Below are 15,630 nucleotides of genomic sequence, written 5' to 3'. Positions count from 1 at the left end.
AAACTTTAACACACACGTTGTGTATGAAAGTATGTTTTAAGTTTACCTTCATAATATAGGATTACAAGTTAAAATGTTTTTTGGGTCTCCAGGTGTGTCCACGTGCCATTTTGCGTGGGCGTTCCACTCAGAAGCCGAGGAGGAGATGTTGAACATGATTCCTGCCATGCAGAGAGGAGACCCTCAGTGGTCTGAGCTCAGGGCAGTGGGTGTCGGATGGTGGATCAGAAACATTAATACACTGAGGCGAATGGTAGAGAAGGTAAGACCTTCAGAGGTACTGGCTGATAGCAGTGTACTCTGAGTTTTTAATACAGATGCTTCAAAATCTTTTTTCTTCTTTTTTTTTCTTTGTTGCTTCACTCTTACACTTTATTAAATTAATTTTCAATATACACTAAGCAGACACTTGATTAAATTTACCTTATTAGTACCGGGTTGGGCCCTCTTTTGCCTTCAGAACTGCCTTAATCCTTTGTGGCATAGATTGCAAGGTGTTGCTGTAGGTTTGTCGGCTGCACATCTATGATGCGAATCTCCCGTTCCCACCGCATGCCAAAGGTGCTGTTTTGGATTGAGATCTGGTGACTGTGGAGGCCATTTGGGTAGAGCTAATTTTATGATCAAATTTCAAGTTTGGTGGTCAATTTTGCATCATTTGAAAATGTGTGACTAATAGAATATTGATACCTTCAGCCTGACCTCTTGAATTACAGCAAAATAAACCTAAACTCATGCAGCATGACTTTAAAGTGGAGTAGAATGCATTTTATTTTGTTTTGTATTGGGTGTTTCGAATATAGCATTTCAGTGTGTGACTTCATATGACATCTGCTGCAGCTTGCATAGAAATTTTGTGTGCTCAAAATACTGGTGTGCCCGGGGCATAAGTCATATTTCTTTTTTGCTTTTTTTAGTATCTTTGTGGGGGCGCGTTTGATATGGAACAGTAATTAGGTCAACAAACCTGCAGCAACTTCATAGCTGCGCATTTGCTGAATAATTCCACATCATTGAGCGTTCATCACAGATCAGGATTAAACATTATACAGCATTAGACACTTCTCTGTATGATGTAACTGAAAGTCATATTAACACTATTTTGAGGGTATATGTACATAATACTGTGTTTGTCTGATTTTTGAGGAAATCCACACCATCTCAACCTCCATATCAACAACCTTAACACCTCTTCAACACCCACCCTACCTCTAGACCCATTTCTCCTTTTTCTTTTTTTCTTTTCAGACTTTTCTTCCTTTCTCTTTTCTCTCCTTAATTTTTGTCTTTCTAATTATTATAGATTATTTTCTTTTTTACATTTTAAGTTATTTATTTATTTATTTATTCCTTCATTTTATTTCATTTGTTGATTAATATATTTAATATTGATTATTATGAGTTTTTCTTTTCTTTTTTCCCTTTTTAAAACTTTTTTCCTTTTTTTAATGTTTCTTAATCCTTGCTCTATTTTTAATTCTCATGTATTATTTTCTTCCTTGCGTTTTATATTAATTTATGCAAATGTATTTATTTAAATGTATTCATTCATTTATTCATTTTTTTTTATTTTTTTTTTATTTTTTCAAACTTTTCTTTCTGTCTCATGTCTTTCTTAATCTTTGCTCTCTTTCAAATGATTAAATATATATATATATATATATATATATATATATATATATATATATATATATATATATATATTTTAATGTATTTATGAATTAATTAATTCATTCATTCATTCATTTTTTCTGTTTTCAAACTTTTCTTTCTCTCAATACTTTCCCTAATCTTTGCTCTTTCTAATTAGTATGTATTATTTTCTTTCTTGCATTTAAAATGTATCTATTTATTTATTGATTGATTGATTCATTAATTTGTTTATTTATTATTAGGATTTTTTTCTTTCTTTTTTCCTAGTTTTTTTAACTTTTCTTCCTTTATGTGTCTCTTAGTCTTTGCTGTCTTTATTATGCATTTTCTTTCTTGCATTTTAAATGTATTTATTTTTTTATTTACTTATTTATTTGTTTGTTTATTTATTCATTTATTATTATGATTACTTTTCTTTTTTCAAACTTTCTCTACTTAATCTTTGCTCTGTTTTTCTAATTGTTATAAAATATTTTCTATTTTGCATTTTGAATATTTATTTATTTATTGTTTATTTCTTCAATAATTAATTTATTATTATGATTTTTTCTTATCTTTTTTCAAACTTTTCTTCCTTTCTTATGTGTCCCTTAATCTTTCTAACTATTATATATTTTATATTGTTTTAACACATTTTAAACTGTTTTAAACTGTTTTTAATCATTTTTATTATTTGTTTTTTTTTTCTTATACTTGTCTTTTTTATTCTTGGTTATGCAAAGCACTTTGAATTTCCACTGTAAATGAAATGTTCTATATAAATAAACTTGCCTGCCTTATTTTCTTTCTTTCATTTTAAATTTATTTATTTATTTATTTATTTATTTATTTTATTCATTATTATTTATTTTATTCATTCATTTATTCAATAGTTCATTTATTATTTATTAGGAGTTTTTTCTTTATTTCTCCTTTCTCACTCAATCTTTGTTTTGAATTCTAATTATTATATATAATAATTATATAATCTAATTATTTTATCTATTTTTTGCATTTAAAATGTATTTATTTATTCATTTAATTCTTCATTTATTAATTAATTCATTTATTCAGTAATTCATTTATTATTCACTATTCTGATTTTTCTTTTCTTTTTAACCTTTTTCACTTTTCTTTTTCTAATTTCTCCCTCCTTTCCTCCCTTTCTCCTCTTTGCTCTGTCTTTCTAATTATTATATATTATTTTCTTTCTTGCATTTTAACTTCATTCATTCATTCATTCATTCATTCATTCATTTATTCATTTGTTCACTCATTTATTCATTCATTCATTTTTCTCTTTCTTTTCTCTCTCAATTAATTCTAAACGCATATAAATACTATAAATTATCTTCTTTAAATAACTCCCATATTATTGTTGTTATTCCTATCTCTTTTACCCCCTCTTCTTAATTCATCCTTTCCGAACTCAGAACATATACACGATATAGACATGTACATTTCATACCCATAACACGCCAACAACTACATGTAGATTTAATCTCAGTTTGTGCCTTTTGTTGAATCTTTTCACGTTTTTGTTAGTCCTGCTGTGTGTATGCAAAACTGCATCTTCTTTTCACCTTTGAAAAGTAGTCTTTGTTAAAAAGCAAACCAAAAGATCATTAAACAGCCTATAGTATAATGAACAAATAAATCATTTCTTCTCTTTTGTTTTGATAGGTAGCGAAAGCAGCGTTTCAGAGGAATAATGATCCGCTGGATGCAGCTCTCTTCTATCTGGCCATGAAGAAGAAGGCTGTTCTCTGGGGTCTCTTCAGGTGCTTTAATCTCTTTTATACAGTGTTATTTCTTTCCACATCGTTGCATCTAATACGATGAATTGCTGTGGGCTCTTTGCTAAAGGAGCTGTGAAATTTGCCTCGTGTTTATTTATGTATTGATTTGCACGTAGGTCTCTGCACGATGAGAAGATGACCCAGTTTTTCAGCCATAACTTCAGTGAGGATCGCTGGAGGAAGGCGGCTTTAAAGAACGCTTTCTCTCTCCTGGGAAAACAGCGCTTTGAGCAGTCGGCTGCTTTTTTCCTGCTCGCCGGCTCCCTGAAAGACGCCATTGAGGTTTGCGGCATCCTATTTTTTAACCATCCTGAAGATTCAGTCTCAGGAGAATGTAAATGTGTCTTGTTGACGTCTTGGATGTGGAGTCTGCTGTCTTTTTTTGACGTCATAGAGTGTGTGGTCGTCTGTGAAGAGAGGAGTGTGATTGAACAGCCCTGAGCGCTTCAGTTTAGTCTAAACATGGCTGATTAAGTCGCGTGATGGACATATGACAGCTTTAGTTTACCTTGGGCTGGATGTCTGACAGCACACAGTCAAAACACAGTGATAAAGCCACTTGTGAGAGATCAAGAAAATGCATAGATTTTTGGGGGGAAAATTAGATGGTTTGAGCTGTATTTATGAATATAAATTAGACTTGCTTGTGTTTTTAGGTTGGTTATGTTTTAAAAGGGTTGATAAAATGTCCTGTTAAATCGTGAATATTCATAGTTTGCCTACAAATAAAAGTGTGCAGGTAATTTATGTAACCTTAATATATTCAAGATGCAGTTATTTACTTCAGTAGAACAATAATATGTTTCATTTTGAAGAGTTGAACTTGGTGATTTGTAAAAACACATCCATGGTTTATGAATGTAAAGATGCAGGCTAAAAAAATGATTACAATAGAATTTACAGTGCACTGAGGTCTTAAAAAATCAAGAAAATTATAGTTTTTATTAATTTCTTATAAGAATTATGGTAATTGAAATCAATTTCATGATTTCAATCAATGAGATATGCTTTTTGATTACTAAAATTCTGGAAAAATTAAAAAGAAAATGAGGGGAGATATTTATGAAATAATAATAATAATAATAATAATAATAATAATATTAATAATAATAACTTAGGATAAAAAAGTTATAATTATAGGGCTTAGTTCACAGGTGTCAAACTCAGTTCCAAAAGGGCCGCAGCTCTCCACAGTTTAGTTCCAACCCTAATTAAACACACCTGATAAAACTAATAGAGTCCTTCAGGCTTGTTTGAAACCTACAGGTAAGTGTGTTGGAGCAGGGTTGGAACTAACCTGTGCAGGTCTTCGGCCCTCCAGGAATTGAGTTTGACACCCCTGGAGTTTGTGCTTTTTGTTTAGTTATTTCTTGTTTTTGTTAGTCCTGCTGTATGTATGCGATGCCATTTCCTCGTTTTGTACAATTTTCTTTTTTTCTTTTCCACTTCGAAAAACTGAATAAAAGTAAAATAAAAAAGGGATAAAGGAAAAAAAGAAATCAATTATAGGGCACTGTAATGTGTCCAGACATTTTACCATTGAGCTTTCAAGTAATTGATGTTGCTTTCGTATATATACAGGGCTCGAAAATGTGACTGTTTTTCTCATGCAGCTGCAACCAAAAGTTTGCATAGACTGTTTAAAAAGGCACATAACCATTAAAAAAGTCAGATGTTAATGAAATAATGAAAGAGATTTTTTTTTTTTTTTGAGAAATTGTTATAACTTTTCTTGAAAGTCAAGATAAGATTACAATAAGATTATTATGCCTCAGAAAAAGCTCAGATAGCGGTGTCAAGGTTTTGTAAGTTTCTGATTGGCCAATCTGTAGGGATACTGACCAAAAGGAAGACTGTATCGTTTTAAATATTTCATCAAAATACTTATACGAGATACTAATCGAAATATTGATTTTTTTGACACTACTAACTTGAGGTAACATTAACAGTGGAAGAGATGCATTTTTATATACCAAGATTGAAAACGTGTTACATCAACAATTGAATTACACATAGTTGTTGTCTGCATGTTATCTATTGGGGTGTTTTTGTAAATAATTCATTTCCTATAAAAAAAACACACACACAAATCAGTGTATTTTAAAAGCAATTAATAAAATACTGTTTGATTTTTTTTCTTTTCCCCACTATATAATAAAATAATTAGTCAAATAATAATATTAATATTATAGTATTGTAATAATTAAGCATTGCAGATCCAAAAATGCTTAATTGTTTTGTACTAAAATAAAGCTACAATAACAATTACTAATAATGTATTTGTTTTTCATATCTTCATAGTGAAATGTATGGAGATATGTTCTTGACAAGTGGATCTGTCTGTCTAATAGGTTTGCCTGGAGAAAATGGAGGATATCCAGCTTGCGATGATAGTGGCTCGATTGTATGAGGCTGATTATGAGAGCTCCTCCACCTGTCAGGGTATCCTGTACGAGAAAGTTCTGGGCTGCAACAGAGACGGTAGTGGATTCTCCTGTCCCAAACTGCACCCGGACCCCTTCCTGAGGAGCATTGCGTACTGGATCATGAAAGACTACACCAGAGCCCTGGACACACTGCTGGAACAGATTCACAAAGAGAATGATGAGAACCCTGGTGAGAGTCACTCACTTTTACACACGCGGCTTTTATTGCTTTAACCCTGAAAAGTCTAACATACAGTTGACAATACAATTATTAGCCCTTTCTTTTTTAAATATTGCCCAAATTATGGAAAATAAGGAAATTTTCCCAGTATGTCTGATAATATTTTTTCTCTTGGAAAAACGTTTTATTTGTTATATTTTGGCTAGAATAAAAGCAGTTTTTAACTTTTTTTAAAACCATTTTAAGGTCAAAATTAATAGCCCCCTTATCCATTATATATTTTTCAATTGTCAAACTATCATTATGCAATGGCTTGCCTAATTACTCTAACGTGCCTAATTAACCTAATTTACTTAGTTAAGCCTTTAAATGTCACTTCAAGCTGAAAACTAGTGTCTAGTATAATATCATGTTCTGTCATCATGGCAAAGATAAAAGAAATCGTGTTTTAAAAATCATTCTTATAAATATCGTAGTTTTGTGGAAACTAATATATTTTACTATTTAGGACTATTTGAAAAAAAAATATATCAGAGATAGACATATGTTTGCTATTTTGTAAATTTCTTTACTTTCATTCTTGGACAATTTATTGTGTCCATGATGAATAAAAGTAAAAACAATAAATAAATGAATTAATAAAGAAGACCAAAAGGTTTTAAGACTTATACTATGACTAATACTACTTCTAATAATAAATGTTTCTTGAGCAACAGATAATCATATCAGAACAATTTCTGAAGGATTACGTTACACGGAAGAATACATTAATGATGCTGGAAATTGTGCTTTAAATCACATGAATTAATTTTGTTTTAATCTACATTCAATAAGATAATAAGTTTATGTTTATACAGTAGGACAAAATTATTTTGTCATTAAAATGTCATTAAAACACAAGTATTGACACTTCTATTGAGAAATTTTAATTCCTGTAATTAATAACAATCAGATCAATAATTCATGATATAAATATGACAATCATGTTTATGACAGATTTATGACAAGTCTGTTGGTCAAGTTAAAATGACAAAGTGTTTCCAATTTATAAAAAAAAAATCATTCATTCATACATTGATTTTCTTGTCGGTTTAGTCCCTTTATTAATCTGGGGTCGCCACAGCGGAATGAACCGCCAACTTATCCAGCACGTTTTTATGCAGCGGATGCCCCTCCAGCCGCAACCCATCTCTGGGAAACATCCACAAACACTCATTCACACACACTCATACACTACGGACAATTTAGCCTACCCAATTCACCTGTACCGCATGTCTTTGGACTGTGGGGGAAACCAGACATCCGGAGGAAACCCACACGAACGCAGGGAGAACATGCAAACTTCACACAGAAATGCCAACTGAGCCCTTTAAATTTTTTTATTAATCTCAACATTTTACCGGTAGTGTGTTTATAATTTGTACCACATTTCTTCTAAAACACAGTTTCTCTTTCTTCCAGATGTGCTGGTGAAATCCTGCAATCCTGTGGTGTTTAGTTTCTATAACTACTTGCGCACACACCCCCTGATCATTCGCCGGCACTTTGCCAACACCGAAGCACCTGTAGCTGCAGTCGGTCCGACAACAGAACGCAACAGCGCCGATGAAATAAACCTGATCGAGAGAAAGCTCTTCTTCACCACTGCTAACGCTCACTTTAAGGTGGGCTGCCCACTTCTAGCCCTTGAAGTTTTATCTAAAATCCCCAAAGTCACTAAGAAAGCATCCTCTCTGAGTAAAGGCTCGTCTGTGGCCAACATCAGCGGCGTTCTGCCGCAAGAGAATGGAGGCAAAGCTTTAGATCTCGACTGGGGAACTCCTGCGATCCCCAGTCAAGCCTGGGGAGCCGACTCGTCCGCCGGGATGGATTGGAGTCAACCGTTGGTTAAAGTAGAGGATGAGAGCCTACAGTTGGACTGGGGAGATGATAAGGGGGAGGAGGAGGAAGATGAAGAAGGTGGACTGACCATGAAGAAACCAGAGGATGAGGAAGACAAAAAGCCGTCTAAATCAGCAGCTCTGCAGCATGAAGACTCGGCCGGCGAGTCGGAGGTGGATGTTATCGCTGAACAGCTCAAGTTTAGAGCCTGTTTGAAGATCCTCATGACGGAGCTGAGGACGCTGGCCACGGGTTATGAGGTGGATGGTGGAAAACTGCGATTTCAGCTCTACAACTGGCTGGAGAAAGAGATCGAGGCCATGCACCACATCTGCAACTATAAGGTTGGTGCTCAACGTTTCATTGCAAATATTAAAATGGCTCAGATTTTGAACACATTTAGAATTTTAGATGAAACAATAGAGAAGTAGCTTCCATAGAATATAATATTGTTCATTTTTGATGGTATTTATGTGTAGAGTATATCTTAAAGTTAGAATTAAGAAAGGGGGAAATGAAAATTCTGTTTTTATTAACACGGGTCAGATCTTATCATGAGAAATTCATCCTCTCAATAAGCCTGAAACTTTTGTGTAGTTTGCACAGACAAAAAATGGCATCATATTTTTGTAGTCAAATTAGTGTTTGGATTTCATATGACCTAATGTATGGCCTGCGGTAATATTCTTTGATTCTGCCCTATTGCAACCCAATAGAATAGAAGTTTTTAAAGTTGAAAGAGTCAAAGGAGTGTTGGGGCTCAAGGTAATATCTGTTAAATTAGTACAGTGCATCTGAAAAGTATTTATAGCGCTTCACTTTTTCCACATTTTTTAGTTACAGCCTTATTTCAAAATGGATTAAACTTATTTATTTCCTCAAAAATTCAACACACAATACCGCAAAGTGACATTGTGAAAAAAGTATATTTTTTTTTAATTGTTGCAATTTTATTAAAAATAAAAAAACTGAAAAATCAGATGTAAAGAAGTATTCACAGCCTTTGCGGTGAAGCTCTAAATAGAGCTCTGGTACATTCTGTCTCCACTGATCATTCTTGAGATGTTTCAGCAGCTTAATTGGAGTTCACCTGTGGTAAATGTAGTTTATTGGACCTGATTTAAAAAGTCATACACCTGTCTATATAAGGTGCCAGGGTTGACAGTGCATGTCAAAGCACAAACCAAGCATGAAGACAAAGGAATTGTCTGTAGATTTCCGAGACAGGATTGTCTCGAGGCACAAGGCTAGGGAAGGTTACAGAAAATTTTCTGCTGCTCTAAAAGTTCCAATGAGCTCAGTGGCCTCCATTATCCTTAAGTGGAAGATGTTTGAAACCACCAGGACTCTTCCTTGAGCTGGCCGGCTATCTAAGCTGAGTAATCAGGGGAGAAGGGCCTTAGTCAGGGAGGTGATCAATAACCTGATGGTCACTCTGTCTGAGCTCCAGCGTTCTTCTGTGGAGAGCGGAGAACCTTACAGAAGGCCAACCATCTGTGCAGCAATCCACCAATCATGCCTCTATAGTAGAGGGGCCAGACAGAAGCCTCTCCCCTTCTGGAATTTGTCAAAAGGCATCTGAAGGACTCTCAGACCAGAAGCAAAATACTCTGGTCTGATGAGACTAAAATTGAACTCTTTCGAGTGAATGCCAGGCGTGACGTTCGGAGAAAACAAGGCACCGCTCATCACCAGGCTAATACCATCCCTACAGTAAAGCATGGTGATGGCAGCATCATGCTGTGAGGATGTTTTTAACAGCAGCAGGAACTGGAAGACTAGTCAGGATAGAGGGAAAGATATACGTGTGTTTTTCAGTTTTTTTTTTTTTTTAACAACTTTGCAACAATTTCAAACTATTTTTTTTTTTTCACATTGTCATTATGGGGTATTGTGTGTAGAATTTTGAGGAAATAAATTAATTTAATCCATTTTGGAATAAGACTGTAACATAAAGACATGTGGAAAAAGTGAAGCGCTATGAATACTTTCCGGATGCACTGTACATACATGCATACATGCATAAACGTACAAATACAAAATATGAAATGTTTCCCATAGAGATGGTTTTTCAAGCCCTCTCACCTGCATTAAGTACACTCAGAAAATAACATTTTAATTATATCGTTGCCTTCTATGATTTCCTAAAAATAAACACTAAATAAAACTGGAATAACCACAGCAATTGCTGTCATCGAAGTAAGAGCTTGCGACAACATATGATGACGTGTTTGGGTGTTGTTGTGTTGTCCCATTTTTTTGGGGTAAAATTTGAAGCCCTTCCCCTCCACACTCTGTTTCATAGGCCTAGGGAATGGGTAGGGGTAAAAGTAGAAATGGAACTGGCCCTAAAAAAAGCACAGAAGTATTATGTAAAAATTTGTATGGTGCATATGGAGAGAAAATGAGCACGTCTCATGACTGTTTAAGCATTCCAAGCCAGTTTTAAGCAATCAGGCACAACCATTTATAATGTTTGTAACTTAAAGAAAGATTACTGAAGTCTATACAGTGTTAAATTCCATTTGATAATTCAATTTATGTACCTGAATACTTTTAGACCCCCAGAAACTATAAAGCACTATTTATTTTATTTGAATCTTTGCTACTGTCTTCATCAATGCTTGTAATTGGTTTGTTATATCTTAACCAGGGGCCTCATGTACGAAGACTTGCGTGAAATCATACTAAAGCATTGCGTACGCAGAAAAAAATTCAGATGTATGAAACACAGCGTACGAGGAATCACACGCATATTCTTTTGTACATCCAAATGAACGTGAAACTGAGCGCAACATGCACGAGTGCAAAACCCCTCCCTGCCTCCTATGCTAATGACTCTACTTTGGCAAAATCCAAAGAAAAAGCAATAGCAAGAGAGAAAAACGGAGTAGACCAGAGAAAAACTGTGTTATTTGCAAGTTTGTCCTCCAGAATTATTAACAAAAGGAAACAATAGAGTGGGAGAGTTTAACTAATGCGTTTAACACAGTTAAGTCTGAACATCGCACTGAGTGGATTAAAAAAAGAAATAGTGAGATGTATAAGTGCAAAATGTTGTAGGGGTGGCGTAGCTCGTGAAACGCATGCCAACATGTTTTGACACATTCGAGCTTGAACTCGGTTTAAATCCACCGTCTGATGAAGTCGTTCTTCTTATTCTTTCCTTCCTTTCAATTTAACACAACTGCCTCTAGGAGTCGCCAATGGAAATAAAACCGACATGCACAAAAAAATGTGCGTACGCCAGCCATGAAGCTGGCGTGGAGCTGCGCACATTCTCACGTTCATTTCATCGTTAGTAAATCCAAACGTGAGCGATTCTGAGCGTGAAACCTGGCATACGCAAAGTTTTTGTGCGTACGCAGCGTTGATACATGAGGCCCCAGATGTACAACAAAATTATCCCAATCGATCTAAAATGACTAATTCTTTCCAAATAGAGCCATTCAAGTCATCTTGTGAAATTTATACTTAATAACGCAATATGTATCGCAGAAAAGTACAATATCGCAATGTCAGTTTTTGTCTAATATTGTGCAGCCCTAATTTATTGGTTAATCAATGAATCAACTACTCATTATAGAATATGATTTAAATGTTCAATACGTTGGCCAACCCTGATCAATTCTGGATATTCTAACTCCCTAAGGTTGAAGGGAAAACGGCTGTAGGTCAGCTGGAGAAATGGGGCGGAGATGGATCCCTGGACCTGGAAGACTCACTGATTCGGGGTGAAGCAGGTGCATATGAGCGACACCAGATGGAGCGACGGCGGCTGCAGGCTAAACAGCTCCATGCAGAGCGGAGGAAAGCCTGGTTGAGGAAGAACCAGGCTCTGCTCAGAGTCTTTCTCAGTTACTGCAGTCTGCACGGGGCCAAGGGTGGAGGAGTGACATCAGTCAGGATGGAGCTACTCTTCCTGCTGCAGGAATCACAGCAAGTGAGTCCTCGCATGATGGTTAACATGCTGATTTATTTATACTCTCACACGGTCGAATGCTTAGTTCAGTGTGTTCTAATACAAATGATTGGCTGTGTGTCTTTAGGAAATGACAGTGAAGCAGCTTCAGTCTCCACTCCCCCTCCCCACCACTCTGCCCCTGCTGTCGGCCAGCATCGCTCCCACCAAGACCGTCATCGCAAACCCCGTCCTGCACCTCAGAAATCACATTCACGACATCCTCTTCACCATTGTTCAGATGGAGGCTCCACCACACCCAGACATACTGGACGACCGGGTAAAGCACACACTCACCAATAGAAACTGTGTGAAAAATGTAAATAGAACGTAAAGTCGACATGAACTGGAAGCTGCGACCATTTTTTTTTATTGTGACGCAGTTCCTAGAGAACTAAATATTAAATAAGAGAACAGTGGGCGTGGCTTGTTTTTTCTACTGCAAGCTGATTGGATGTAGTAAAGTAGGCATTTCATTCAGAAAGTTTGGGAAAAGGGTTTTAGAAGAGTCATTACAACCTAACAGACACCTCCTTCTCACTGTTTCTCTCGTTTGTTTTCAAAACTGAAAGTTTGAGGGGTGTGGCTTAGTTTGTAAGCCACGCCCACTACCACAGACTGACATAATCTTAGAATTAAATTTTAGAATTTAAACTTAGATTTTAATTTTAAATTACAAGACCAAACAGTTATTTTTTAATGATTTGCACAGACAAATTGTTTACCAGAAAAACTAGCAATATGAGCTAACAAAATCAATATGGTTAGTTTTGATTTCATTTGTACTTTAAAGGAATAGCAATGCAGCAATGCATTTTCTGGCAGAAGTCAGGATCTTTCTTGGTTTATTGTGGTCCCTGCAGTACAAAATACCCTCTTTTAGTTGCAAAATGCAGTCAAATAATTAAATAAATAATCAGATTTGTGATTTTTCTTTAACACATTCACATAAATGAGTCACCGGTGTTTTAGGAGTTTACACTGTTAAAATAAGCAGTTTTTTTTTTTTATAATTTCTTAATAATAATAGTTTATTATTGGGCTATATTTGTAAATACAGTCATGTAAAAGCATTTTTAATATTCAAGATGTTTTTAGGCTACTACAGAAAAAAAGGACTGTTTTCATTGTAACCAAACGTGTGTTTATTAAACTATTAATATTAAACTAATTTAGAGGGACCTTATGTGATTGACTGCTACTATAACGATGTGGGTGATGTACCTTTAGCTAGTCAGTCAAAAACTTTTCATTTGTCTTTCTGCAGTTAATGCACTTTTGAAAGACGTTTAGCCAGATTGCTGGCGTTTCTGCTTTTACAAGAAAACAACTTGTTGCGTTTGTTGCAACGGGCATTGTCAATGTCCACTCGGGAAATACAACCCGTTTGGTTCTCTCTGCCACTCCGCAATCTTACGAGCTGTGTGTGCGCACAAGTCTGTGTTGCCAGCTATGTGTGTGCGCTTAGCCGAGAACTGTAAAGGTTTTTATACTTGACACGCTCGCCGTTGTAGTATTGGGTGAAAGCACAAGCATTTCTCATGTGAGATTGCCAAATGTGCAGACGAATTAGAAAATGTTGATCAGTTAAACTATGCTACTGTACGTAATGTTTATTCAGCAATAATTCTCAAGTACCAATAGCAAAACCATTACCGTCAGAGCTAATCAGTTCTTCTGTGTTTTATAGTTTTTCCATCCTTATTCATAAATTATTCCCATTTTTATCTATGGTTATTGCAGTATGCGATTTTCACAGCATGTTTGAGTGTGGGCAAGTATAGAAAAAAACACTAGCATGGATAAAAAGCATTTTAAAAATAAACCACTGATCTCTGTCTGAATGAATATATACAAAGCTTGTCTGTGCTTCTACTAATGTGCATGTGTGTTTCAGGTGAATGCTTTACACACTCTTGCTGCTTCTCTGTCGGCTTGTATCTACCAATCGCTGTGTGACAGCCACAGTTACAGGTACACTGCTACTAATCAACTGCGCCTGTTTACCATTCTGTCAGCTTTACACACATGTACACTTACTGTCAAATACTCACACATTTCCTTCTGTTGTTTGTGTCTTCAGCAGTCAATCGGAGGCCAGTCAGTTCACTGGGATGGTGTATCAGGGACTGTTACTGAGCGACAGGCGTAGACTTCGCACTGAGAGTATTGAGGAACATGCAACTCCCACCTCTGCCCCTGCACAGTGGCCAGGTAACAAAACATCAGATCGAACTACACCGATTACACTTGCTGAAAAACTAAGCTAATCCTCATCATTCTGAGAGTTACTAAATGTGTCACTGGTGGTCCAGGTGGGGATGAAATAATATGGGAACATTACTAACTCTCACTGGCATCTGATTGCATGTTAACAGAATGTCCATCAATAAATGGAAATAAAATATATTTTGCCACTGAATACCTGCTACACAACAAAAAAAACAAAGTGAATGAATGAATGAATTACTGAATGAATGAATTAATGAATTAACAAATTAACGAATGGATTGATTGATTGATTGATTGATTGATTGATTGATTGATTGATTGATGGATTGATGGATGGATGGATGGATGGATGGATGGATGGATGGATGGATGGATGGATGGATTGATTGATTAACTGATGGCCTGAGAGCTGTAGTGATTGGGTGGATAAACAAAAGAATTGATCGGTTGATGGAAAATACTGCTGAATTGATGAATGAATAAAATAATTAATTAATTAATTAAATGATAGTCTGAGAGATGGAGTAATTGGGTAGATAAAAAAAATAATTGATGGTTGATGGAAAATACTGATAAATGGATGAATGAATGAACTAATGGTCTAAGAGATTGAGTAATTGGGTGGATAAACTAAAGAATTGATGGGTTGATGGAAAAATACTAATGAATGGATGGACAGATAAAGAGGTAATTGTGGATGGATGGTAAACTTTGTTGGATGAAAATGTGGATGCAAAGACAAATGCATGAATGGATGAATTAATGAACTGAATTAATGGATGGATGGAGTAGTGGATGCACATAAATATAAATAAACTCATAGGTGGAGAAAGAAAGAGTTAATTTTTTTATTAATTAGTTGGAAAGATGGGTCAATGAGTGACTTGATGCGTTGACAGAAGAAGGATGGATGGATGGATGGGTGGGTGGAAGGATGGATGGATGTATAGATGGATGGATGGGTGATTGGATGAATGCATGAACTGAATTCATGGATGAATGGATGGGTGAGTGAATGAATGAATAATTAACTGAACCCATGGATGGATGGATGGATGAAGCCAAGAATAGATAGGTAGACAGTAGATGGGTTCATGGAGGGACAGTCGAATGGATTGAATATGTTGGATAAACAAATGAATGTTGAGGTTGGAGTAGTGGATGCACATCAAAATGAATAAACTGATGGAGAAAGAAAGAAAGAAAGAAAGAAAGAAAGAAAGAAAGAAAGAAAGAAAGAAAGAAAGAAAGAAAGAAAGAAAGAAAGAAAGAGAAAGGTGGGTCGATGAGTGACTTGATGGGTTGACAGAAGATGGATGGTTGAAAATGTGTTGAATGGAAAGAATAATTTGCTGGATAAATGGATGAAAACATTAATTAATGTTTAGAAAGATGTATTGATTGGGTGGATGGATGGTCAGCCAGATAGATAATGGAGAGATTGGGTCATTAAATGGAGGATGGATGATAGATAAACTAATAGACTAAACATATGATGAATCGAATATTTAATTGATA

General features: G+C 35.4%; 1 protein-coding gene across 11 annotated transcripts in view; it reads left to right on the top strand.

Moving 5' to 3' along the window:
- dmxl2 (Dmx-like 2) overlaps positions 1-15,630 on the top strand; it is a 119,163-nt gene that overhangs the window by 57,754 nt on the left and 45,779 nt on the right. For 5 of the 11 annotated variants that reach the window (NM_001441445.1, NM_001302235.2, NM_001441446.1 and 2 more), the window contains 9 exon segments: positions 93-262; positions 3,316-3,413; positions 3,548-3,713; positions 5,783-6,047; positions 7,500-8,263; positions 11,572-11,862; positions 11,969-12,160; positions 13,778-13,854; positions 13,964-14,094. In NM_001441445.1, the coding sequence (NP_001428374.1) occupies positions 93-262; positions 3,316-3,413; positions 3,548-3,713; positions 5,783-6,047; positions 7,500-8,263; positions 11,572-11,862; positions 11,969-12,160; positions 13,778-13,854; positions 13,964-14,094 (2,154 nt within the window). 11 annotated transcript variants of the gene reach the window in all.

Source organism: Danio rerio, chromosome 18 (genome assembly GCF_052040795.2).
Source record: "Danio rerio strain M-AB ecotype USA chromosome 18, GRCz13ab, whole genome shotgun sequence".
NCBI lineage: Eukaryota > Metazoa > Chordata > Actinopteri > Cypriniformes > Danionidae > Danio > Danio rerio.
This window is presented reverse-complemented; position numbering and strand designations above follow the sequence as displayed.